At 58.2% G+C, this 26,950-nt stretch overlaps 1 protein-coding gene across 1 annotated transcript; it reads left to right on the top strand.

The window, feature by feature from the left end:
* Positions 1–1,835: 1,835 nt before the first annotated feature.
* On the top strand, positions 1,836–25,152 carry FAM168A (family with sequence similarity 168 member A). The gene is made up of 8 exons (XM_029048329.1): positions 1,836–2,097; positions 16,457–16,544; positions 18,800–18,880; positions 21,343–21,471; positions 21,771–21,913; positions 22,261–22,435; positions 23,178–23,308; positions 24,145–25,152. Exons 2-7 carry the CDS (start codon positions 16,475–16,477, stop codon positions 23,288–23,290), a joined length of 711 nt encoding a protein of 236 aa, XP_028904162.1. The 5' UTR covers positions 1,836–2,097; positions 16,457–16,474; the 3' UTR covers positions 23,291–23,308; positions 24,145–25,152.
* The last annotated feature ends 1,798 nt before the right edge of the window (positions 25,153–26,950 follow it).

The following is a 26,950-nucleotide window of genomic DNA, read 5'->3' as shown; positions in this document are numbered from 1 at the left end:
AAATCCAAGATAGAGATAGGTCGGACGCAGTCCACGTCCCCCATGGGACTCACAGTCTTAATCCCCATTTTACAAATGAGGTAACTGAGGCACAGAGAACTGAAGTGAGTCGCACAGGCCAAGTGGTGGAGCAGGAATTGGAACCCAGGTCTTTCTGACTCCCGGGCTTGTTCTCTATCTACTAGACCACCCTGCTTCTCTAGACTGTGAAGAATTTGTCTACCAGCTCTATTATATCGTACTCTCTCGAGGGCTCAGTAGAGTGTTCTTCACAGAGTAAAGGTGCTCAGTAAGTATTATGGATGGACTGACTGATTGATTTCCAGACTTGCGCTCTTTCCACTAGACCACAGTGCTTCCCGGCTCGCTGCGCCTTCACCTGAGCTCCCTCTCTTTGTTTGTCACCTCTCTGCTGGGGCTCTGGGCCGAGGAGTGAGCCGGGGGAGAGAAAAGCCTCGCTCCATCATAGACCGTGAATCCGTCATTGGGCTGGGATCGTCTCTATCTGTTGCCGAATTGTCCATTCCAAGCGCTTAGTCCAGTGCTCTGCATTCATCCATTCAACAGTATTTATTGAGCGCTTACTATGTTCCAAGCGCTTAGTCCAGTGCTCTGCATTCATCCATTCAACAGTATTTATTGAGCGCTTACTATGGAGAAGCAGCGTGGCGCAGTGGAAAGAGCACAGGCTTTGGAGTCAGGGCTCATGAGTTCGAATCCCAGCTCTGCCACTTGTCAGCTGTGTGACTGTGGGCAAGTCACTTCACTTCTCCGTGCCTCAGTTCCCTCATCTGTAAAATGGGGATTAAGACGGGCTCACGGTCGGGCTCACGGTCTAATCGGCGGAGACAGATGGCAGAACAGAACAGAACAAAACAAAAACAAGACAACATTAACAACTATGTGCCAGGCACTGTGCTAAGCGCTGGAAGCAGCTTAACCAATATCAACCTTATTATTATTATTAAAACGGGGATGAACTGGAGCCTCACGTGGGACCACCTGATGACCCTGTCTCTCCCCCAGCGCTTAGAACAGTGCCCTGCACATAGGAAGCGCTTAACCAATACCAACATTATTATTATTATTATTATTAAAACGGGGATGAACTGGGAGCCTCACGTGGGACCACCTGATGACCCTGTCTCTCCCCCAGCGCTTAGAACAGTGCCCTGCACAGAGGAAGCGCTTAACCAATACCAACATTATTATTATTAAAACGGGGATGAACTGGGAGCCTCACGTGGGACCACCTGATGACCCTGTCTCTCCCCCAGCGCTTAGAACAGTGCCCTGCACAGAGGAAGCGCTTAACCAATACCAACATTATTATTATTATTATTAAAACGGGGATGAACTGGGAGCCTCACGTGGGACCACCTGATGACCCTGTCTCTCCCCCAGCGCTTAGAACAGTGCCCTGCACAGAGGAAGCGCTTAACCAATACCAACATTATTATTATTATTATAACGGGGATGAACTGTGAGCCTCACGTGGGACCACCTGATGACCCTGTCTCTCCCCCAGCGCTTAGAACAGTGCCCTGCACAGAGGAAGCGCTTAACCAATACCAACATCATCATCATCGCATAGTAAGCGCTTAACAAATACCAACATTATTAAATCCCAACATGAGGAGGAGGAGGAGGGTGAGGAGGGGCCCGGGGCCCCGGGTGGGCCGCGTCCCTTCCGGGGCTGGGGCCCCGAGGCGCGGGCGGGGGGTCGGAGGCGAACGGACTCCAAATCCCAGAATGCCGTGGGCGCGGACGGCGCGGGGTCCGGGCCAAAGGGGCCGCCTTGCATGCCGGGAGATGTAGTCCGGCCGGGGGGGGCGGCAAGGCAGGCCGGGAGTGGGAGTTGGGGAGGAAGGACGTGTTGGGGGCGGCGCGGCCGGTCCTTCCCCTCCTGTCCCGTCCCCTCCTGTCCCGTCCCCTCCTGTCCCGTCCCGTCCTCCCCGCCGCCACCGCCGGAGGGGAGCGGGCTGCTGGGCCCCCGCCGTCGCCGCCACGGAGCCGGGCGCGGAGCCGGGCCCCGGGGTGGCCCCCAACGCCGGACACAGGGCCGTCGCCGTCGCCGCCAGCCGCTGCGCCTCCCCGGTGAGAGGACCCCACACCGCCCGGACCCCGCTCACATTCACACCCCCCCTCCGTCCCTCCCACCGAGCATCCACCCCCCCCCCCGTACCCCCCCCTCCGTCCATCACATCCCTCCCCCCGGCACCCCATCGTCCCTCCAAAATGCATCGTCTCCCCCTGTACAGACACCCCCCCCCCCCATTCATCATCTCCTCCTGATACATCCTCTCCCCTCTGGTCCACCTTCTCCCCCAGGTACATTACATCCCTCCCCCCGGTACCCCATCGTCCCTCCAAAATACATCGTCTCCCCCCGTACAGCCCCCCCCCCCCCCCCATCACCATCTCCTCCTGATACATCCTCTCTTCTCCCCCAGGTACAACATCCCATCCCTCTCCCCCGGCACCCCATCGTCCCTCCAAAATACATCGTCTCCCCCTGTACAGACCCCCCCCCCCATTCATCATCTCCTCCTGATACATCCTCTCCCCTCTGGTCCACCTTCTCCCCCAGGTACATCACATCCCTCCCCCCCCGGCACCCCATCGTCCCTCCAAAATACATCGTCTCCCCCCTGTACAGACCCCCCCCCCCATTCATCATCTCCTCCTGATACATCCTCTCCCCTCTGGTCCACCTTCTCCCCCAGATACATTACATCCCTCCCCCCGGTACCCCATCGTCCCTCCAAAATACATCGTCTCCCCCCGTACAGCCCCCCCCCCATCACCATCTCCTCCTGATACATCCTCTCTTCTCCCCCAGGTACAACATCCCATCCCTCTCCCCCGGCACCCCATCGTCCCTCCAAAATACATCGTCTCCCCCTGTACAGACCCCCCCCCCCCCATTCATCATCTCCTCCTGATACATCCTCTCCCCTCTGGTCCACCTTCTCCCCCAGGTACATTACATCCCTCCCCCCGGTACCCCATCGTCTCTCCAAAATACATCGTCTCCCCCCTGTACAGACCCCCCCCCCCCAATTCGTCATCTCCTCCTGATACATCCTCTCCCCTCTGGTCCACCTTCTCCCCCAGATACAACATCACATCCTTCCCCCCCGGCACACTATCACCCAAACATCATCTCCCCCCTCTCCAGCCTCCCCCCAAAAGACATCATCTCCCCCGCCTACAGCTCCCCGCCCCCCCACATACACCATCTCCTCCTGATACATCCTCTCCCCTCCGGTACACCCTCTCCCCCAGGAACAACATCACAACCCCCACCCCCCCCAAATACTCCTCCTCCCCCCGGCACACCATCCCCCCCAATACATCATCTCCCCCTGTACAGCCCCCCTAAATACATCATCTCCCCCCCATACGGCCCCCTCCAAAATACATCATCTCCCCCCGTACAGCCCCCCCCCAATACATCATCTCCCCCCTGTACAGCCCCCCTCCCCAAAATACACCATCTCCTCCTGATACATCCTCTCTCCTCCAATACACCCTCTCCCCCAGGTACATCATCACATCCACCCCACCATACACCTTCTCCCCCCGGCACACCATCACCCCCCCCAAAATACATCATCTCCCCCCGTACAGCCGCCCCCCTCCAAATATACCATCTCCTCCTGATACATCTTCTCCCCCAGGTACAACATCACCCCAATGCACCATCTTCCACTGTGCACCCCCATCTCCAGCTCAGTATCCTCCTGTGATCGGCAGTATTTATTGAGCGCTTACTATGTGCAGAGCATCAATCAATGAACGGTATTTATTGAGCTCTTACTGTGTGCAGAGCACTGGACCGAGAGCTTGGGAGAGTACAGTATAACAGAGTCGGTAGACACATTCCCTATCCATGATGAATTTACAACCTAGAGGGGGAGATAGGCATTAATATACATAATTTATGACCTAACGATCAATCAGTGGAACAATGGTATTCATGGAGCACTTACCTAGTGCAGAGCACTGTGCTAAACACTTGAGAGAGGACAGTACCACTGAGTTCGTAGACGGGGTTCCCGGCCCAAAAGGAGCTTATAGTCTAGAGGGGGAGACAGACAATCAAATCAATATCATCTCCCCCATTTTGCATTCCCCCCGTGACACCGTCCCACGTGCCACTTTCCACCCTGCCCGCGCGCCCCCTCCCACTGGGTGCCCGCTCTCCCCTTTGCACCGTCTCCCCCACGTACACCACCTCCCCCAACCCCGGGCGCTGCTCCCTCGAGGCCCGTTTCCTCCCTGCCGTGTGTGCCGCTTCCCCCGGGGTGCGCCGACTCCGTCCGGTTGACCCAGGGAGCACGAGAAGAGCGGGGCACAGATATGGGCCAGCTGCTGCTGTGGGAGCCGGCTGGGATCACAACCATCGGGGCCGGGGGCCACCGGGGGGAATGGCGATGCCAGGTGCAGGGGGGGTGGCGGCCGGGGGTCCCGGACGGGCGAGATGGTGCTCCTGAATGTTCGGGGGACCCAGCGGCAGCCTGCCCAGTGGGTACTGGCCAGAGGCCAAGCTGGCAAAAGGATCAGGGCAGGGGGGAGCGTTGTCGGGACGGAGCGGCGGGACACGGCTAGAGGGCATTGCGGTCATCGGGCGGAGGGCTGGTAGGAGGCCCGGCATCCAGAAGGAAGGGTGGACCGGCGGCTCTGTGTTCAGGAATGAAGCTGGGGGTGTTGTTGGGGGTGGGGGGAAGAGTCTAAAGGAGCGTCCCTTCAAAGCAGCGGGCCCGGAGTGGGGAGGGAGGTGGCCGTACGAGGGGTCGGCTGAGGTGACGGGGTTGAGGGACCGAGGTGGGGGCTTGAGGGACGGTAGCACCCAAGCCAGCAGGGAGGATGTTTCGAGGGGCCTCGGATCCCCTGAGGAACAGTGGCTCCATCAGCGGGTCCGTCAGAAGCCCGCCCCCACGGGACCTGGTGCCGGGCATCCCCCGCCGGGCTTGGGGTCAGGCGTCCCCGCGGGGCTTGGTGCCAGGCACCCCTGCGGGCTTGGTGTCGGGCTCGGATTCCCCGAAGACATCACGGGTGAGAGGGAGCCGGCGGGGGCCGGGCGAAGGGGCCGCGTCCTGGCCGTGGGTGGTCCCGGGTCACGGACGGCGGAGGCGCGGACTCTGGGGGTGGATGGGGGTCGGTCCCACCCGAGCCCGGCCGGCCGAGGGTGGGCGGGAAGAGGAGCCGAGTTCCCGGCACCGGGCATTTCCCAGCGGATCTGCACGGGGGCTCCGGGCCGGAGCCTGGCAGCCAGCCAAACCCTCCGTGCTGGCTGCGGGAGAAGCCGCTGCCGTCTCCGCGGTCGCCGGCCTCTCTGGGGTCCCTGGGGGTCGCCGGCATCTCGGGCGCCTCTGGAGCCTTCGGAGCTAAATGTTATCTCCTCCCTCAGGAATGGACAAGATGGTGACATCACATAGACTTGAGGGCTGCCAGCTGCCAGCTCGTCCCCGCTCTGCCAGACAGGACCAGGGCCCTGTGGCTTCTGGGCACTCAGTCAGCCAGTCCAGTGTACTGACTGGCAGCCTGCTGCGGGCAGAGCGCTGCGCCCAGCGTTCGAGGGCATCCAGTGGAGTTATAGACCAGGACCCTGCACTCGAGGAACTGATCATCTCCTGTGTGCAGGGCACTGTGCTCAATGCTCGGGAGAGTCCAGTGGAGTTAGAAAATATAGTCCCTGCCCTCAAAGAGCTGATAGTTTGCTGCGTGCAGCGCACTGTGCTCAGTGCTTGGGACAGTCCGGTGGAATTAGAGATGAAGTCCTTGTCCTCCATAAGCCGAGAGTCTGCAAAGTGCCAAGCATTGGGCTCGGGAGCACCCGGTGGAGGTACAGAAAAGGCCCCTGCCCTCGAGGCAGTTCCATCCTCTCTGAACGCCCCCAGGTCACGACGGTTCCTGCTCCCGGGGCCCGGGGCAGGTGTGGGCCAAAGCAGCTCTCCTAGCGTCATGCTCCCGGCAGGGCCGGTCTGCCGAGGTGGCCCCGATGGGCTGACCCCGGGGATCTGTGGGCTGGGTCCGGTCGCCTCTCGAGTCTGGAACAGCTGTCGTTTCAGGCCTGGGCAACGGGAGACATCTCTCTGTCGGCATCACACCACTGGGGGCTCCGAAGCGGAGCCCGTGGGGGCCGGCGGGACGTGGTGACGATTTCTCCCTCCATCGGGGGTGCCCCGAGCCGGGGGCCTGAGGGCATCAAGCAGGCAGAACCGATGCTGTGCCCACACGGGATCAACCCAATCCTATTCCCGGGCCAACCCAACCCCGTTCCCAGAACATCCCGGATGGCTTTTCTCGCACAGCCAATCCCAGCTGGCCTTTCTGGGCAGGGGATAGCCAGAGAAGCTCCCAGTCTGACAGTCCAGCGGGTGCCTGGGGAAGCCCAGAGGAATTTGTGCCCAGTCTGCCCTTCTCCCACCTCCACTGGCAGCACCTGCCCCAAGGGCAGAGGGCGGCTGCAAGCTGGGCAGAGCAGATGCCCTGGAAATCTGCCCCAGGTAATGCTGCACCTCCATGCCCCACTGTCGTCCCCACCTGCAGCATCCTGCCTTCCTCCATCATCTCCATCCCTTCTCCCAGGCACCGAAAACAGGGAACTTTCCCACTGGGGCGTCTCCTCGGGGTGTGCGTGAACTGTGAAGGACTCCGGAGACTTTGTCGAATCATTCCCAGTCACCCCGTGGGGTCGGAGCGGAAGTCAATCAGGAGGGTTTTTGGAGCACATGCTGTGTGCAGAGCACTGTACTCGTCAATCAATCAACTACTGGTATTCATTGAGCACTTACCGTATGTGGAGCACTCTACTTTGTACTTGGGAGAGTACAGTGCAATAGAGTTGGTAGACATGATCCCTGCCCGCAAGGCCCTTACAGGCTAGAAGGGGAGACACATTAAAAAACAATTACTGGGAGTGGGGTGAGAGCTTAAGGGGGACACATTCAAGAGCACGGGGGACCAGAGAGTAGGGCAAATAGGCCAGGAAAGTGAGGCATTAGTCAGGGAAGGCCTCTTGGAGGAGATACGTTTTTAGTGGGGCTTTGGAGAGGGGGAGAGTCTGGGCAGGGAGTTCCAGGCTAGAGGGAGAACACGAGCAAGTGGTCGGCAGCAAGACAGACAAGATCGAGGGACAGTGAGTAGGTTGGTGTTAGAGGAGCGGAGTGTACGGGCCGGTTATAATAAGGAGATCAGCAAGGTTAGGTGGGAAGCTGGTGGGACCCAGCAGGGACCGGTCCATCCCAGCAAGGTCCACTGGGTTCAGCAGGGGCCAGCCCACTGTGACCCAGCGCAGTCTAAGTGGGCTTCCCCAAAAGCCGGTAGCCCCGGGCCTCTCTGTGGGGGCTGTTTGGGCGGGCATCTCTGGGGGGCAGGGGGCTGGGGGCTAGTCCCACCTGGTTAGTTTGTATCTACCCCAGCGCTTAGTATAGTGCCTGGCACATAGAAAGTGCTTGACAAATACCATAAAAAAGAGTCAATGGCATGATGAAGGTAAGGACTGTAAGCCCGATGTGGGCAGGGAACATGTGTACTAGCTGTTATATTGTACTCTCTCAGTGCCCTGCAGACAGTAAACACTCAATAAATACGATCGATTGACTGCCTTATGAGATTATTTTGGAAACACAAGTAAAATGAGCAATGGTTTTCATATAGTCATTAAAATTTTATCTTGCAGATACTGACTTTCTCCTGGCCACAAGAGTTGTCAGACCTAGGATAGTCGGTCTCCCACCTTCACAACATCGCTAAACTCGGCCCTTCCTCTCAGTCTCATTAACGTGCTACCATGTTAACACAATCACTCATCCTCTCCCCCCGATGACTGCATCATCCTCCTTGCTGACCTCTCAGCCTCCTGTCTCTCCCCACTCCAGTCCAAACTTCACTCTGCTGCCATATCATTTTTCTGGACACGTCACCCCGCTCCTCAAAAAACTCCAGGGGTTGCCCATCCACCTCCGTATCAAACAGACACTCCTCTCCATTGGCTTTAAAGCACTCTATCACCTTGCCCCCTCCTGTCTCACCTCGTTTCTTTCCTTCTACAACCCAGCCCGCCAACTTGACTCCTCTAGTGCTAACTTTCTCACTGTGCCTCCATCTCGCCTGTCTCGCTGACCCCTAGCCTCTGGCCTGGAACCCCCTCCCTCCTCTAATCGGACAGACAACTACTCTCCCCCGCTTCAAAACCTTATTGAAGGCCCATCTCCTCCAAGAGGCCTTCCAAGACTGAGCCCCACTTTTCCTCATCTCCCACTCCCTTCTGCGTCGCCCTGACCTGCTCCCTTTGCTCTTCCCCCCCTCCCAGCCCCAAAGCACTTAGGTACATATTTTTAATTTCATTTATATGTATTGACGTCTGTCTCCCCAACTCTGGACTGTGAGCTCGTTGTAGGCAGGGAGTGTCACTATTTATTGTTTTATTGTGCTTTTCCAAGCGCTTAGAACAGTGCTCTGCTGACAGTAAGCGCTCAATAAATACGATTGAATGAATGCTGTGCACACAGAAAGCGCTCAATAAGTACAACTGAATAAATGAATGATTGATATCAACGTCCCTGGGCAAAAGCCTTGGGATTTCAAGTTGGGAGGGGGAAGGGAGGAAGACCACTGTCCTAGGTGTCTGTTCTGCTCAGAGCACCCCCTCCCCCCAACCACTGTTGGGTGCAGAGCACTATAGAAAAAGTAAAAGATGACCTTTACCCTCAGGGAGTTTGCAGTTAATGGGGAATAAATGGACCAAAATTTCCAAGTTGACAATAGAAAAGTATGAGTGCAGAGAGATGACTAAAACCCCCACAAAAGCGAGCAATTGATCAAGTTGGTAATAATAATGTTGGTATTTGTTAAGCACTTACTATGTGCAAAGCACCGTTCTAAGCGCTGGGGAAGATACAGGGTAATCAGGTTGTCCCACGTGAGGCTGACAGTTAATCCCCATTTTACAGGTGAGGTAACTGAGGCACAGAGAAGTGAAGTGACTTGCTCACAGTCACACAGCTGACAAGTGGCAGATTCGGAATTCGAACCCAAGACCTCTGACTCCCAAGCCCAGGCTCTTTCCACTGAGTCACGCCACAGTCACCAGGGCTCAGGAAGCTGAGCGGGTGGTTTGGCCAGGAAACCGAGGGCCTAGTGGAAAGAGCACAGGATTCGGAGTCAGGAGACCTGGGATCTAATCCTGACTGTGCCCTTGCCTGCCGTGTGACCTGGGGCAAGTCACTTAAAATCTTCAGACCTCAGTTTCCTCACCTGTAAATCGGGGCTAAGATTCCCATTCTTCCTCTTCCTTAGACTGTGAGCCTCAACTGAAATAGGAACTGTGTCTAAACTGATTGTCCTGAATCAACCCCGCCAGTTGACACATAATAAGTGCTTAACATATGCCACGACGATTACTGTTACCATTATCATTGTTCATGAAGAGTTCCGGCTTATTTGGGCGGTGCCTGGGAAGACCAGTGGTCCCAACCAAGTTACTCGGGGACTCCCATGACGTGGACCATGTGGACGGCGAGTGGTTGGGGTGTATCTGAGGCGACCGGAGCCCACCGGCCGGCCTGATGTGCGGACGGACCCTGCTGGCCGCCCACGGCTACAGAGAAGAGTCTCTCTGACCCGAGGGGGCGGCAAGGGGGAGAGGGACGGGGCAGACGTAAAGCTGCCCTGGTGCCGGCAAAACCCCTGGAAGCTGCGTCCGGCAGAACCGCCCTGCCACCAGATGAGAGCCCCAACCCCAAGCCTGGCCTGGTCCTGAACTGGTGAGGTGAGCAGGCGAGCCCCGGCGGCGGCCGGGGAGAGCGGCTGCGGAGAGGGGGTAGACGGCATCTCCGACAACCAGATCGACCAGCACAGAAACATTTCACTTCTTAAAATGGTTTCTGGCCTCAGAGATTAAATTGAAATTAAGTCATTATGTATCAAATTAAACCGTTTACAGTCTTTCTTCCAAGCCGTAACATCAAAGCGCTCTGGAAAATAGGGTTTTGTGAGGCTGAGCTGAGACGCCACGGTCTCCCCTGGCTCCTGGGGCTCTCTCCGTCTTGCCTGACTCTCCATCTCTCTGTCTCCCAATCCAACAACCCGTTTTGGGATTGAACTAATGGACTCTTCCTGTCGTGCACGGCTTTGCTACGTGGTGTCACTCAACACTGCCGCACGTTAATATTTGTTAGAGATATCAAGGAAAAACTGATCTCACAGTTCTCACCAATTTCAGTCATTTTAATACGAGATCTAATTCCCAGATGGGAAGAGAGTCCAGCCATAGCTCTCTCTGCTCGCCTGCCTTCTCGGGGGAGCTCCAGAGCAAAGAGACCTCTGGGTATCCATAGCATCCTCCCGGGGGTGTTGCCTTGGCGTGACCTCCCCCTCCCCAAATGCCTCCGCGTGTCGGCACGTCCCCTACCCCCATATGCATCAGCAAGGGTCCACGCTCTCCGGCGGGTCAGGTTAATCGGTGGTGTTCACCTAGCACTTACTGTTTGCAGAGCGCTGCACTGAGCTCTTGGGAGAGTCCAATAAAACAGAGTTGGTCGAGACGTCCTCTGCCCAAAGCAGCTTACAGTCTGCAGGGGGAGACGGATGTTAAAATAAATTACGGACATGGAAGAAAATGCTGTGGGTCTGATGGGGGGGGGTGAATACCAAGTGTTTAAAGGGTGACACGGAAGGGAGAGGGATAGAGGGAATGAGGGCTTAGTTGGGGAAGGCCCCTGGGGGAGATGTGATTTGAATAAGGCTTTGAAGGTGGGGAGAGGGGTGGTCTGTCAAATACGAAGGGGGAGGGAGTTCCAGGCCAGAGGGAGGACAAGGGGAAGGGGTTAATGGCGAGATAGATGGGACTGAGGTACAGTGAATAGATTGGTGTTGGAGGAGCAAAGCGTTCCTGCTGTGTTGTAGGAAATCAGGGGGCAAGCCGACTGAGTGTTTTAACGTCGACGGTAAGGAGTTTCTGTTGGATGCTGAGGTGAAGGGGCAACTATTTGAGGTTTTTGAGGAGTGGGGAGATGTGAACTGAACTGTTGGTTTTTTGGTTTTGTTTTTTTAGAAAAATGATCCGGGCAGCAGAGTGAAGTATGGCCTGGAGTGGGGAGAGACAGGAGGCAGGGAGGTCAGCGAGGTGGCTGGTGCAGTTGTCCAGGCGGGATAGGATAAGTGCTTGGGTCGGCATAGTAGCATTTTGTATGGAAAGGAAAAGGCAGATTAGCAATGTTGTGAAGGTAGAACCGACAGAATTTAGTGACACTGATTATGTGGGTTAAATGAGAGAGATGAGTCGAGGATAATGCCAAAGTTACAGGCTTAGGAGATGGAGAATGGTGGTGTTGTCTACAGTGATGCGAAAGACAGCGGGAGGACGGGATTGGGGTGGGAGGATGAGGAGTTCTTTGTTTTGGAATGTTAAATTTGAGGCGTCGGCAAAACATCCCAGTAGAGATGTCCCGAAGGCAGGAGGAAATGTGCGACTGCAGAGGAGAGATAGGAGGAGAACCAGGAGAGGACAGTGTCAGTGAAGCCCAGGTCTGATAGCGTTTCCAGGAGAAGGGGGTGGTCTGCAGTGCCCAAGGCAGCTGAGAGGTCGAGGAGGATTAAGATGGGAGTAGCTTTGGAAAGAAGGAGATCGTTGATGACCTTAGGGCAGTTTCCATGGAGTGAAGGGGACAGAACATTCAGGAACATGCCTGCCAAATTTGTTATATTGTATTCTCTCAAGTGCTTAGTACAGTGCTCTGCACATGGGGATGAATCAGGGAGACCCTGCACTCCTCCTCCGTCCCCCTGCTGCCCCTCAAGGCTCCGCAGACACAGAAGCAGGCTAGGCTCTGGTGTGTGGGACCTGCCCAGCTGTGGGGAAGCTCTGTAAAACCCTGAAATGCTTCCTTAGGAAACGCCAAGGTTTGGAGCTGTTGGGTCAAAGGAAAATAAAAGGATAGGTTCTTGAGGTTCAGATTATTCACCTGAGGGAAAATTCATTTACATCCTCAAAATGCATAATATTACTTATCGGTGTAGATGCTCTTATGTATTTATAGAGAAGCAGCATAGCTCAGTGGAAAAAGCCCAGGCTTGGGAGACAGAGGTCGTGGGTTCAAATCCCCACTCTGCCACTTGTCAGCTGTGTGACTGTGGGCAAGTCACTTAACTTCTCTGTGCCTCGGTTACCTCATCTGTGAAATGGGGATTAAGACTGTGAGCCTCACGTGGGACAACCTGATGACCCTGTATCTGCCCCAATGCTTAGAACAGTGCTCGGCACATAGTAAGCACTTAAACACCAACATCATTATGTCTTTCAATCAATCATATTTATTGAGCTCTTGCTGTGTGCAGAGCACTGTACTAAGATGCGTTCCCTGCCCACACAAGCTTATAGTCTTTAGTCTTTCTGTCTGTAGTGTGTGTTCTTGTGGTTGTCTGTGCTGTGTTTGTATTTCTGTTAGAAGTGTGTGTGCACTGTGCTCCAATAGGTGTGTTTGAGTATCTTCCTGTGTATGCATTTCCATTATGCCCATGCATTTCCATTATGCCTTCTGTGAGTTTGTGTAATCATCTGTTTATGTATTTCTACCACAATTGAACGAGAGCCTGTGAATGTTTAAACCCCCCTTTAGAAAAGGAACTCACATGTCACATGAAAAGCAGGGTGGCCAAGGGAAACCAGGGTACCTAGGTTCTAATCCCCGTTCTACTAAGTGCCTGCTGTGTGTGACTTTGGGCAAATCACTTACCTTCTCCCTGCCTCAGTTTCCTCATCTGTCAAAGAGGGATTCAATACCTTTTCTCCTTCTTACAGAGCTTGTGAGTTCCCGGTGGGGCAGGGACTGTCTCTTCTCTGATTATCTAGTGTTCACTCCAGTGCTCAGTACAGTGCTCGACACATAGTAAGCCTTTAAAAAATATTATTGTTGTTATCATTATGTCATTCACTCGGCACCGATTCTGCCCTCCCTGGAACCGTTCCCTCTGCTTGGCCAGGGAGGAGCTGAGTGGAAGAGGTCCCGGGGTAGACCAACATACCTGCAGATTGGAACAGAGGGTTTTTTTGAATGAAGTTGCCCACAGCCCCTTGCTGTGAGTGGGGACTCGGGGGAGGGGATTCAAGGTTAAATAGCTCATTAAAAGGGGAATTGGCCATTTGGGGGAGCTTGACTCCTCAGAAGTCAAGTGACCGGTTGTCCCATTTTATACTAGAGAAGGAGCGTGGCCAAGCAGGCCTGGGAGTCAGAAGGACCTGGGTTCTAATCCCCGCTCCACCACTTCTCTGCTGTGGGACCTTGAGTAAGTCACTTTGCTTCTCTGGGCCTCAGATTACCTCATCTGTAAATCGGGGATTAAGACTGTGAGCCCCATGTGGGACAGGGACTGTGTCCAACCCAATTTCCTTGCAACCACCCCAGCGCTTAGTACAATGCCTGGCACATAGTAATTACTTAACAAACACCATAATTATTATACTGGACGGCCCAGATTTCAACTGGCCTGTGTGGAATCTCTGTCTTGAACACCTAGCTTCCCTTCTACACGGCTCCTGCTTCAGAGTCGCTCAGTGCGGAAGTAGCGTCCAGGTTGGGAAAGACTGAGAGAGGAACATTTTGGCTCCGGAGATGAAGGGTTGCAGGGAGGTCAGGGGTTCTCTTGGAGAAACACCCAAATTGGGACAGACTTCCTCAGAGTGGAATGTACGAGGGTCATTATGCTGCGTGCCCGGCATCACTCGTGTCACCTCAGGGTGTCCGTGATCGGTTGGGGGCCACTGGGACTACCCTACGTGGGAGGTAATAATCCTAATAATTATGGTACTTGTGAAGTGCGAACTGTGTGCCAAGCGCTGTTCTAAGCACTGGGGCAGATACAAGTTAATGGGGTTGGACACAGACCCTGTCCCACATGGGACTCACACTCTTAGCCCCGTTTTAAAGATGAGGTCACTGGGAGGGCCCAGACAAGTGAAGTGACTTGCCCAAGGTCACACACCGGCCACGTGGCAGAGCTGGGATTAGAACCCGCTACCTTCTGACTCCCAGGCCTGGGCCCTGTCCACTAAGCCACGTCAGGTTACCGTGTGGGATTCTGTACAGGCAGGCCGTAGGTTTCCTAGCCCAGTCTGTTGGTGTGTGGGCCACAAAGAGGGGTCCCTGACAGACTCGGAAAGCGTGGTTGGGCAGAAGGGAGAGGGCAGCTTTTGGGACCCAAGTGTTTCTGGATGCTGTAGTTTAGTCTGGGACAAAAAAGATGGCCACCAAGGAACAGAGCATGCTCTGACTCCATCTTGGTCTCTCTCTCTCCCTCAGAAGCATCCAAGATGGCTGCTCTCCACAAGTGCTTCTGGGAGATGTAGTCTGACTGGGCTCTGAGGTTCTCTCTGGTCAGTGGGACCACGTCCGTAGGCCACACCAAGTTGTTCTTGGTGGCCTGGGAAGGAGGGATCCCAGAAATCTCCTGAGGGGAGAGAGGACTGTGTGGAAGATCCCTGCTCAGTGACGGCCCTTGCAAATCCCTCAAAGGGAGATGCACGGGAGGTCCCGTGCGCCATTTTGAAGAACTTCGCTGATTTTGCCTGATCCTAGGGCTGTCCCCCACTTGCTCTTGAGACGTGGCATTCCTCTCCCTGGTCTTTATGAACTCCGCCAGCACGTCCGAGCGGGAGAGTTAGAGGACGTGATTCCTGCCCTCGGAGAGCTTACGATCTAACCTGGGAGACAGAAAGTAAAATAAATGACAGGGGTGGAGGAGCGATGTACTGTAAAGATATGTACCTAAGCAAGTACGGTGCTGGCTGTGAATACCTAAGTGCTAGAGTGGCATGGAGGGGCTGAAGCTGCAGTTGTTGGCGGAAAGACGGTAGGCAGATGAAGCACTAATATGGGAAAGCCTCCTGGAGGAGGTGGGATCACGGAAGGGCTTTGAAGAAGAGAAATGTGCTGCCGAATACGAAGGAGGACGGAGCGTCGGGCAGAAGGGAAACTGTGAGCAAGAAGTCGGGGGCTCGAGAGGAACGAAGACTACGAGCCGGGAGGTAGCGGGAAGGAGGGAGAAAATTGAGGGGAGAGAGATGATGGAGTGACTTAGAGCTGGTGGTCGGTAGTTTTTGCTTGATGTGGAGGGAGTAGAAAACCACTGGAGGATAGTGAGGAGTCGGTCAGGCCCTCGGGCAGGAGACCGTGTTGCCTGGCTCTCTGCGAGCTAACTGCAGTAGAGCCCATGGTTGCTTTTGCTGAATAGTTGCCTGGTTTGCTGTCACGATTAATGATTTTAGCTTAACGATCTAAAAAAACTGCCTAGACCCCTGAGAGTGTGGCAAGGAAAGGAGCATTTTTAGTTTTGTAAAAGTATAAATGAGACCACAGAAATATTGCCTTGTGGCCCAACCTAACAGGGTGCGTCTGCTCGGCACACGTAGGGACGAGAGGCTTGTCCCAGAAAGCTCAATTTTGGATGTTGGTTTTTTTTTGCTTGTTTGTTTGTCTTGGTGTGGTTTTGTTAAGCGCTTCCCATGTGCAAGGCATTGTGTCCCGAGCGCTGGGGTAGATACAAGCTAATCAGGTTGGACACAGTCCTTATCCCACAAGGGGTTCTCCGTCTTAAACCCCATTTTACAGATGAGGTAAATGAGGCACAGAAAAGTTATGTGACTTGCCCAAGGTCACACAGCAGATAAATGGCAAAGCCGGGGTTAAAACTTGGGTCCTTATGACTCCTGGGCCCGGGCTCTATTCTCTGAGCCATACTACTTCTTGTTCAGTGGCTGATTTCCTATCAGTTAGAACTAAGAATGTGCTCCAGAAAGGGAATTTTCCCAGCCCCGGATCAACTGACAGTTTCCAAGTCCAGATTCCCCAGTTTTTCTGTTTGCCATAGAGTAAACTAGGAGTAGTAGCCCGGCTAAATTGAGTCGTTCATACTCATCATTTCCGTTTGTCAGCCTGTGCTGGGGCTAAATCGGGCATCCAGAGTTCAGTAGGTACCCGTGCCCTCCAGCATCCCTTGACTTCTCGTGTCATTGAGCTCCCGCCTTCACTACTGTGCCCCTTCCTGGACTCTACCAAACCCCCGACATCACGACCTGGATCGCCCGGACCTCCGCTGCCCAAGCAATGCTGATTTGCAAGCTTGTTTGCCAAGCGCAGAGCAGGAGGAGCTCAGGGCCAGAGCGGTCCAGGGCAGGCGGAGCTCAGGGTGGGAGGGTTCAGAGCAGGAGGGGCCCTTGCGGAGCTGGTCACCGGCCAGGTCTGGGCCGAGTGAACTGGCGACTCTGAGCCGGGATGCTAGGACCAGCACCTGCCACTCTGTCCAGTCGGCCATCTCCTCACAGGCCATCTGGACTGCCCCAGAGGGTCACACAGTGCTTTCAGGCTTTGAGAACAGGGGGTCTGGGGTCCCCAGGGTCCAGGTAAGAGGTCTGAGCAAAGCTCCAACTCATTTTTCATTCCTTCCCCAGGGTGCTGGGAACCTCACCATGAATCCCGTGTACAGCCCAGTCCAGCCCGGAACCCCCTATGGAACCGCCAAGAGCGTGACTTACACGGGTAAGCTTCCTTCCAGCTGTCCATCTCCGGCTCTCGCGGGAACGGTTCCCAGTCTTGGCGGCCATCCTGGTGTGGGCGGCGCCGGGATCCGTTCTCCTCCCACTAGAAAGGTGCTGGCCGGAGCCAGTACCGGCGGTGCAGCCGGGAAACTCGGAACTCGGTCAGCGCTAGGGAGAAGCAGAGGCAGCCATTTTAGCCGAAATACAGAGCCTTCTCAGAGGCGTCAAATCTTCACCCGAAGCGTGGCGTGTCATCGGTAGGTTTCCGGAAAGAGTCCGCTAGCCAGCGGGCAGGGTGCCCTCAGGATCCATTTCTGCCACTTCCCCTTCTCCCCGCTAGCCCGCAGGCAGATAGCGAAAAGGGTCAATCGGGGTACCGGTTTGCAGACTGGCCTTGCGAAGGCTGAGCCAGCCTGCCCTTGACTGCCCAGTTAACGTTCTTCATCTGCAACACTGTGAGCCAGGCCGTGGGAAATGCCACTGGCCAGTCCTCTCCAAGCACTGGCAGGCGAGGAGGCAGGCAAGGAGAGGGTGACGGGGGGTCCAGTGCAGAGAGCTCTGGGGTGGACGTAAATTCCTTTATTGGATGATATGAGAAATCTCTTAGAAAGGGAATCAGTTCAGCAGTTGATCCGGTGACCACAAATTCGTGGTCTGTATCATCTGCCCCACTTTCATTTCTTTGCTTTCATTTTCTAGAGATAGGGTTTCAAATGGGAAGTGTGTAAGCTGGGGAGGACCAGGATTGGGTCAGGGAGAGAATGTGGGGAGGGAGGGAGGACACTATGAGAATCGGAGTGGAAGAAGTGGAGGGCTATGGGCTGAGCGACCCTGCCAGGAGGTAATCTAATAATGTTGGTATTTAATAATGTTGGTATTTGTTAAGCGCTTACTATGTGCCGAGCACTGTTCTAAGCGCTGGGGTAGACATAGGGGAATCAGGTTGTCCCACGTGGGGCTCACAATCTTAATCCCCATTTTACAGATGAGGGAACTGAGGCACAGAGAAGTTAAGTGACTTGCCCACAGTCACACAGCCGACAAGTGGCAGAGCTGGGATTCGAACTCATGAGCCCTGACTCCAAAGCCCGTGCTCTTTCCACTGAGCCACGCTGCTTCTCCATCTGGGCAGCATGGTTGGAGCGGGGAGAAGCAGAAGGCCGAGAGACCAGCGAGGAGACTGATTCAGAACAGAAGCCTGAAGGGGATCCTATCAGAGCTTGGACCAGGGTGGTGGTCTTGAAGGATCCGGGAACTGTCGCTTATGCGAACCGTCTTGGTTCCTGCTGTTTCTCTGGTACACTCAGGGATTTGGGCGAGCTCACATTTACAAGCATGCACTGTTAAAGCTTTTACAAATTCAGAGGCAGCTTTCAAAGCTGGTAGGGATGTAGACTTCTGCTTTTCAATAAAGTGCTTTTAGTTCTCCGCCATTTCCAATGTGAATGAAACTTCTAGGAATGTTTCCTGGCTACAACCTTCCAGCTGAGTCAGGAGTGTTACGCCTGGTCGGAGGGGCTGGGCTGTGCCAGTGGGGGGTGTGTGTGCACGTGTGTGTGTAGCGGGGGGGACGGACACGCGGTACCTGTACCCTCAGGGTCTTCCAAGAGCCCGCGTTCACTGCGCGTTGGGGCCGGGACTCCGTCGGGCCACCCGACGGCCTGTCCGGCCGGATGGAGTGGAGCGGGCCGTGCCGTAGGGAGCTCCCTAAGGCCGGCGGGTTCCTCGGAAGAACGGAGTGGATTAGCTCTCCTTCTTGGAGCTGCCGCTTCTGAAAGAGGTGACGTTGCCAGGGCTGGGGGGCCGGAGGTGGGACGCCATCCTGAGGCCTCCAAGATCAATCTGGACCCTCCCGCGTCCACTTCTGACCTGGAGCGATGGCCCCCGTGCGGGGGTCTCGCTGAGGGCAGATGAGGCCCCTGGGGAAGGCCCCTCGCCTCCCCTCCCCCATCACGCGCTCTTACCCTGCCACTCAGATCCCCTTCCGAAAACCCCACCAGCGCCCATCCCGAAGAGGGAAATGTCTGGGCCTGGTGGGTGCCCACCCCTAGAAGGGCAGTGTCTGGGGCCTTGTGGGTGCCCGTCCGTTGGGGACCCAGAAGACCAGACAGTGGGAAAGACGGCAGGTCAGTCTCAGGCCTGTCTCCCGGGGGCGTCTACAGGCCTCTGATCGGGCCCATGGGCTTCCCGATGCTGGCCAGCTTGGAGGCTGGGCGTCTTCCCCGGAAATGACCTTCAGATGTCTCCTCTTTCCAGGCTACCCTGCTGGCTATCCCGCCGCTGCCCCCGCCTACAACCCCAGCGTGTACCCCGCCGGCAGCCCAGGCTACGCGCCAGGTAAGGAGGCCGTGGAGCCCTGGCCCTGAAGGGGCAGCTGTACCTGGGCTGTGCCTAAGGCAGCTTGTCCCCGAGGCATTCGTGTCTTCCTTCTAGTCTCACTGTGGTCAAGGTACATTAACCCTACGGGGCAGCAGCTCTTTAATGAGACCTCCCTCCAGGAGCAGGTCCACCCCACCCGGCCCAGTCAACCAACCCGCCCCTCCTCCCAGCGGCTGAGCTAGCTGAAGTTGAGGTACTCACGGAGCCGTGATCGGGGGCTCTGGATATCCATCCACTTTTCTTCTTCGGTTCTCACTGGGCATCGCTGGGCGGGACTACGCTGGAGGAACCAGTTCCTCGGTAGGGAACCGGGGGGCGGTGCCGGACCCTCCGTCGATTCCCTCGTGGTCGGAGACTCGTCGAATCCATCACAGAAGGGGCAGGAAGCGGGCTTTGAGGAAAGAGTCAGAAGTCGGGGTGTCTGGCCTTGAGAGGAGAAGGCTGTGGGAGGCTGAATCCCTGGCTGTTGCTTTTGGCTGCGGGGATGACCCCCGGGGTCCACCTAGGAGGTAAAGGGCTCAAGTCGCAGAGGAGGTATCGGGTGGGACACGAGGAGAAACTTCCTGACCATCAAGGGGTCAGTCCCCAGGGCGGCGGCGGGACTCTCCCTTGGAGATCTCGATGGAAAGAGCAGGAGCCCTCTGTCCTGGCTGTGAGGGGGGGAGGGGAGAGGGTAGTCACAGAGGCAGAGGGCCGGACCGGATGACTTCACTGGGTCTCTTCTAACCCTGGGATCCGGGAACCGAGATCAAGAAAGAGTCATCAGAGTATTTTGAGCACTGTCGGGGCAGATCTCAGATTGCCGAGAGCTGTGGCTGACGCAGGAGAAAGGACCGGATCTGAGGCAGTAGGAGGTCTCTGGGCACCCCCCGGGGGCTCTCTGGCCGGGGCAGGTACCCCCAAGGGACGACTCCCCCTCTGAGGCGCTCAGCCTCCGGGGGCAGACCCAGAGCTCTGGGATAATGGGCAAGGGGGGATGAGCAAATCGACAGATCGGGAGAGACGGATGCCCTGACAGACATAACCGGCTGGGCAGCCGGGTCTGCAGAGGGAAGGACGGGGGGCGTCACTGCAGACAGAACCGGTGCAGAGCCCTGTCCCTGGGGGCTGGTGGATCATCGCTGACCCCCAGAGTGGGGCAGAAATTGTTCCTGTGCAATGGGATGGGGTGGGTGACCTGGTACTGACTTGGCCCTGAGGTGGTCTGGGGGGCGGGGGGGCTTGTTTGTTTTTTTCCTTAGTGATACTTGTTAAGCACTTACTTTGTGCTAAGCGCTGGGATCGATTCAGGTTACTCAAGTTGAACACAGTCCCCGTTCCACATGGGGCGCACCATCTAAGTAGGAGGGAGGTTGGATAAGCTGTCTGGAGGCAGAATGTTGGCAGATCGTCTGATTCCCCGAAAGAATGGTTGAATCGTTGCGGCACTGCTGCAGAGAAGGGAGGGGCTCATCTCTCCTCCGCTCCGGTGAAGGAAATGCCCGGGGAAAAAGAGGGATGTACGACGAGCCTCTGCTTCGATCCCCCTGCCCGAAGAATCCTGCCCCTGCCTGCCCGGCCCCCACAGACAGGGGACAGAGGAGAGGTGGCAAGGATGCCAGGGAACTACGTACCGCCCTTAGGGAAGAGCTGGGAAACCGATCGCTGGGAGGGTTGCTGCTGCTGCTGTTTCACGGGAGGGAAAATAGGGTCTCCGAGATGGATGGTGATGATTGATAGCCAGAGTTCGGAGCCGTCCTGCCGGAGGCACATCTGACTGAGGTGTTCCACAGCCTGGGAAAGGGAGACAGGATCCCCCTCCCCACCCTTCCCTGCCCTCCGATGCCCAATCCCAACTTCCACCTCAGGATTCCCAACCCGCACGACAGAACAGCCCTGTCACCCACCCTGCTCCGGAATCACCGGGGAATTTGAGCCCTGGCCACGGCGACCCACCTGTCTGCTATATTGTTGTACTCTCCCAAGCACTTAGTACAGTGCTGTGCACACAGTAAGCCCTCAATAAATATGATTGACTGACCCAGTTACAGAGAGGGGAGGCCCCAAAGGCTGTCGAGGACGGAATGGGTGATACCCCGACCCCAGGCCGGCATCCAGATAGCGAGGCCTGCCCTGCCATCCCCAATGAGGACATCCTGTCACCGGAGTACCCGGACAGCTCTCTCAGGCTCAGAGAGTAGACACGGGATTATAAATAACCATTACTATTATCAGAGCTCCTGGTTCAGAGCCGCTACAGACGGCCGCTGGCTCACCCGGCCAGCCGAGTCAAGCTTGGCAACGGACCGGAGGGACAGCGGGCTCCGAGGGGAGAGGCTCCCAGCGGTGGGGTCAGGGCTGCTGCTTCTCTGGGCCATCTTAGGGGGTCTTGCGGCCGCCCCCTGGCCTCTGTGTGACCCATTTTTGTGTCTCCCCTCAAGCCACGCTGCTGATGAAACAGGCCTGGCCTCCGACCTCGTCATCCTCCTGTGCCCCCGAAGGCCCCTTCCACCTCCCAGTGGACACCGCGACAGAGAACAGAACGTACCAGGCTTCGTCCACCGCTTTCCGTAAATGGCTCTCCTCCTCCTCCTCCTCCTCTCCCCGGGGTGGGCGAGCGGTGGGGGGAATGGGCTCGTTCATTTCCGGGGGAGCGGGACCAGGGAACCTACAGAGAGTGCGGTTTCGCCGGGCCGGTTCTCCGAGGAAGAGCGGGGGGCCCCAACCCTTGGGCCCTGGCTGAGTAGTTGACGGCCAGGAAAAGCGGTGGGTCCTGGCCGAGGCCCCGGGCAGGGGGACCGGGGACATTTCCCCCCTCTGCCTCTCTGCGGGGGGCATCGGGCTCATTTGTGACTGCCTCATTTCCCAGGGTACACAGCTGGGACACCCTATAAGGTGCCCCCAACGCAGAGCAGCAGCACCGCGCCCCCCTACTCTCCATCTCCAAGCCCGTACCAGGCGGCCATGTACCCCATCCGAAGTGCCTACCCACAGCAGAACCTGTACACGCAGGTAGGCAGGGGGCTCCCCCAACCCCCGGGGGTCGGCGGGGGCAAAACCCGGATGCGCAGGTACACACAAAACCCGGATGCGCATGTCCCTCGGGGTCCCGTATACCCAGGAACGCCGAAGCCTCCCCTTGGGGGTGGGGGCAGGGGGGAACGACACAAGGAAGGGAGCAGAACCGTCTCCAAGGGCTCTCCGGGGTCCCTCCGACTGGCCACACGCCCACTCTCTCACGCTACCTGGCTGCCGGAGTCTCTCTGATCGGGACCGAGCAGTAAGAATGAGAGGGAGCGAGGTCCGGCCAGTGGGGCCGCACCGCCTGAGCGGGGTGTCCCCCGTTGCGTCTGTCACAGGGAGCGTATTACACGCAGCCCGTGTACGCCGCGCAGCCCCACGTCATCCACCACACCACCGTGGTGCAGCCCAACAGCGTCCCGTCACCCCTCTACCCAGCCCCCGTTGCGGCCGCCAGGACGAACGGCGTGACCATGGGCATGGTGGCCGGGACCACCATGGCGATGTCGGCAGGTGAGGGCTTTCGGGGGACCGGCCTTGGAACGCGAGCATCAGCAGCCCCCGCTCCATCTCCCCGTTAGACCGTCGTCCCCCGGGGACCCAGAAACCGTAGCCGTCGGGAGGGACCGACCCTTGAACCGAAAGGAAACGTCACCCAGGGACGCCCTCCCAGGCCTAGCGTGCCGCTGGTCCCCTCCCGCCGATTAACACCCCTCTCCCCGTTTCCCCAGTACCTGACCCTTAGGGATGAGAAGGGAGGGGGGTCGGGCCCAGCCTACACCTAGGGACGACCGGCTGCCTGAGTCGGGGGGGGTCTGCGGGGTCGGATCTGCCCTCTTCCCCCCACCCTCTTGCTCTCGGTCCCCAGGAGGGCCGGGGGCCCAAGCCTCGACACCAGTGCCGAGAACCGAGAGGTGAGCGGGGCGGCGAGGTGCCGCGGGCGCTATGGGGGCTGTTTCCCCTGGCTAAAGGGAAGCACCGTTTTGGGGCTTCTGTTCTAGGGAGGTTAGTTCTGGTGGTATTTGTACTAGGAAGTTGTGTCTAAGTGGGGGATATTCTAGGAGAATTGTCCTGTGGGGAGGGGTCGGGTGGTAAGGGGAGGATCGCTCCAAAGGCACTGTTCTTGGCACCTCCAGGCGGTCAGCAGGGAGGATAGTGAACTCTGGGTTACTCCGGGCCCCCTCATCTCGGTTCCAAGCTATTGTCGAGTCCTTGCCCCAGCCGGCCAGAGGGTGACCGTCCATCTCCTCTCCAGGGACGCTGCTGACCACTCCCCAGCACACGGCCATCGGCACTCACCCTGTCTCCATGCCTACGTACCGGACTCAGGGGACCCCGGCCTACAGCTACGTCCCCCCGCATTGGTAGATGCAGTGGCCAGTCCACGTGAGTGGCCCCAAGGGCACAGACGGATCTAGGGGGGTCGGGGGAGGGGAGGAAAGCCGAAAAATGGCCTCGAGCAAGTTTGATTGATTGACTCTGTTTCGGGGTGGGGTCGGCGCGACCCCAGGGTCGGAGGTACCTTTCCACCCCAGCCTGCCTGGGGCGGCATCCAGGGGAAACTGCTCCGCTAGGTCTCCAGAGCTCCCCTGGGGGAGCCCAGGAGGGACCCGGGTGCCGGTGGAGACTCACTCGGACCCCACTCCCCCGCTTGGACTCGCTCCTGCGAGCAGCGGACGCAGCCCCGAGGTGGACGAAGCCTGGCCTGGCGCGACCAACCTGGGAGGCCCCGCTGCACATTCACCTGCGGGGTCACGGGCAGGCTCGCTCACCGATCAGCAGCTTCCCACCCCTGCCAGAGGCCGGGGCTCGGGGCAGGACCCGGCCCGGCGGCGGGTGACGGACGCGGTCAGAGGCTTCTCCTAAGCCCATTGAAACTTGAGACGTTTGACCGTTGGCAGTCGCACTCCTGGCAGTTTAATGTGTCAGGTAGCTCAGGGCGTCCCCGACAGAGGCCGGTTACGTCTGAGCACTTTCCTCCCTGAAAGTTCACTGGGTGGCCAGCTCTGAGGAAGCAGACCCGGCCGCCCCCCGGACTGGGCGGCGTCAGCTCGCCGAGGGGACCCGTGGCATCCCCGTATCCCACAGCTCTGCGTGGGGAGGGTCCCGGAACCCGTGACGGCGGGGGAGGCGGTGGCTGCGCGCCCCGGGAGCGCGTGCCGCCCCGCCGCGCCCCGGGCCCCGCCCCGGGCCCACGGCCTTTCCTTCTCTTCTCCCCACAGGGCCGGAGTCAACGTCGTATGCAACTCCTCGAGTCTCACACCGGTGCCGAGCAGCCGTTCCGTGGCACCTCGTCTGTTTGCGAGAACAAAAAGTGCAAGGGTCACTTTATGCATTTAGTGTTTTTGTAAAAGCCGCTTTTTCTAATCTTACGCCTCCCCTCCCCGACTGACCCCCGTCCCCATCGCCCCCCACCTCCGAAGTCGTGTAACTTCCACCTCCCCTTGAGCGCCCGGCCGACCCCGCCTCCCACGGCCCGGCCCCGGCGCGGGAGTCCCCGCCGTCTTCGGCGTCGTGCCGTCGGAGCCTCGATCTTCCCACGTCAGCCGGGGGGGGCCCAGGCGGAGGCAGGGTCTGGAACGGTCCCCTCCCCTCCACTTAAGGAAAGGCCATCTCCTCACGGACAGCGTCAAATGAAACTCGTCTTCCAAATAGCCGTGGTGACGCCTTTGATAGCGCGACGGAGGTGCCCGTGAGCGGGAACGAGGAACTGCGGCAGCGTAAGCGTGTGGGCGAGGGCACGGGGAGCGCCAGCGTCGGTCAGGGTGACGGGGACGTCCCCTGGGGGAGGAGAGGGAGCTGGGCCGTCGGCAAGAGGGGCCTCGGCCGGGACGGGGCCCGGCCCTAGGCCGGGGGACCGTACGGGGCCCGGGGCCTCGCCTCACCCACGTTGGGGAGAAGCCGAGGGAGCCGTTGGTCCCAGGTTGCACATCCCCCTTCTCCCCTAGTGCCCGGGTAGCCTTCGGCACCATCTCCGGGGCAACGCTTGGGTCGCGGTACGGCACGCACCTGCCCCGTCACCTGCACCCCCACACTTCCTCCGGCCCCCGCCTCCGCGCCGCCCCCACCCCGGTCTTGCCTGCCGGGAGCAGCGCTGCTCTGGGAAGTGCGGGACCGAGTCGGAGCAAAATAGCAATAACCAGTCACCTCCCAGCCCTCCCCGAGGCTGCAGGGGGCAGCTGCCGGGGCACGCGGCAACGCGGGGGTGCACCAGCAGGCACGGCCGGAGAGCGGGGCACATAGCAACGTGGGGGGTCTGCCGGAGGACCGGGGAGAGGTTGGGCTACGGCAGGGGCGGGAGCCCTGCTACCCGCAACCCCTCCCGCCCCGGGGATTCGTTCCTCTGTCCAGGATCGCCCGCCCAGGAGCTGCCGGGACTGGCGTTGGTGCGGCTCCCGGCCCGCTCTAAGCCCAAGTCCCCACCTCTGCCACCTTGGCCCAGTCCGGACCCCCCGGTTCCCGCAAGGGCCTTAGGGGGAAGGATCAGCGGCGGGCACGGGCTCGGGAGGTGGCAGGGACGGCTCCGAGGTCTTTACTACCCAGTTCCCCGAGGAAAGACCCCTAAGCCCAAGTCGTTCAGGCACCCCCCACCCCCGTCACTGTGTCCCCAGCCTAGGTGGCACCCCAGGCCCAGCCGCGGAGACCCTCGAGGGTTGACCTCGAGCGGACTCCCTCTCACCCTTCGAGGGGCTGCGGGCTCTGCCGGGGGGTCTCGGTGATTTGGAAAGGGCTCAAGGCCCCTCCCCTTACCGGGTCCCCCGCCATGGGGCCGAAGGTGGCCAAACCGGCCCCGCCGTGGGCCGGGCCGGGCACCTGGGACCCCAGGCCGCTTGGGGCACTGACCGGAGCACAACGCCCCGCCCAGGGCACCGCGCCTCAGACTACCACCCGACCCTCGGCGGGGCGGCCGCGCTGACCCTCCCGGAACTGCCTGATGACTGTACCCCCGTCCCGGGCCGGGGGGGCGACTATTAAAACCTTTCCAAAACCCTGCCGTCGCCCGCGCTGCTGCCTCGGCCAACTGACGCTCCGTCGCGCTGTGAAAAAACCGACAGCCACGCTCTGGGAGGTCGTGTACCCGCCCACAGCCGCGCTCTAGGAGGACCGCGTACTCACCGGCAAGAAAGAGGGGCGCGTATCACACTCAGCCGTGCTGTAGGAGGACCGCGTACTCACCGGCAGCTGCCCTCTAGAAAGGGGGCGCATATCACACTCACCCGCGCTCTAGAAAGGGGGCGTGTAATACAGTCGCGCTCTAGGGGGCCGCGAACCCACCGACAGCCGCGCTGTAGGAGGACCGCGTACTCACCGGCAGCCGCGCTCTAGAAAGAGAGCGTGTACTACAGTCGCGCTGTAGGAGGGCTGCGTACTCACCGGCAGCCGCGCTTTAGAAAGGGGGCGCGTATCACACTCACCCACACTCTAGAAAGAGGGCGTGTACTACACTTGCGCTGTAGGAGGGCCACGTACTCACTGGCTGCTGCGCTCTAGAGAGGGGGCGCGTATCACAGCCGTGCTCTAGAAAGGGGGCCTATCACACAGCCGCGCTCTAGAAAGGGGGCATGTAGTACAGTCGCGCTGTAGGAGGGCCACGTACTCACCGGCAGCTGCGCTTTAGAAAGGGGCACGTATCTCACACAGCCACGCTCTAGAAAGGGGGCGTGTAATACAGTCGCCCTGTAGGAGGGCTGCGTACTCACCGGCAGCTGTGCTTTAGAAAGGGGCGTGTATCACGGAGAAGCAGCGTGGCTCAGTGGAAAGAGCGCGGGCTTTGGAGTCAGGGTTCATGAGTTCGAATCCCAGCTCTGCCACTTGTCAGCTGTGTGACTGTGGGCAAGTCACTTAACTTCTCTGTGCCTCAGTTCCCTCATCTGTAAAATGGGGATTAAGACTGTGAGCCCCACGTGGGACAACCTGATTCCCCTATGTCTACCCCAGCGCTTAGAACAGTGCTCGGCACATAGTAAGCGCTTAACAAATACCAACAAATACCAACAAATACATTCAGCTGTGCTGTAGAAAGGGTGT

The sequence above is a fragment of the Ornithorhynchus anatinus genome, chromosome 20 (genome assembly GCF_004115215.2).
Source record: "Ornithorhynchus anatinus isolate Pmale09 chromosome 20, mOrnAna1.pri.v4, whole genome shotgun sequence".
Lineage (NCBI taxonomy): Eukaryota > Metazoa > Chordata > Mammalia > Monotremata > Ornithorhynchidae > Ornithorhynchus > Ornithorhynchus anatinus.
The sequence above is the reverse complement of the archived record's forward strand: the minus strand, read 5'-3'. Positions and strand labels throughout refer to the sequence as shown.

Coding starts and splice junctions, on each gene's coding strand:
- FAM168A (XM_029048329.1), top strand. CDS start 16,475: ATGAATCCCGTGTACAGCCCAGTCCAGCCCGGAACCCCCTATGGAACC. Junction 16,545..18,799: donor CAAGAGCGTGACTTACACGG/GTAAGCTTCCTT, acceptor TCCTCTTTCCAG/GCTACCCTGCTGGCTATCCC. Junction 21,472..21,770: donor GGCTTCGTCCACCGCTTTCC/GTAAATGGCTCT, acceptor CTCATTTCCCAG/GGTACACAGCTGGGACACCC.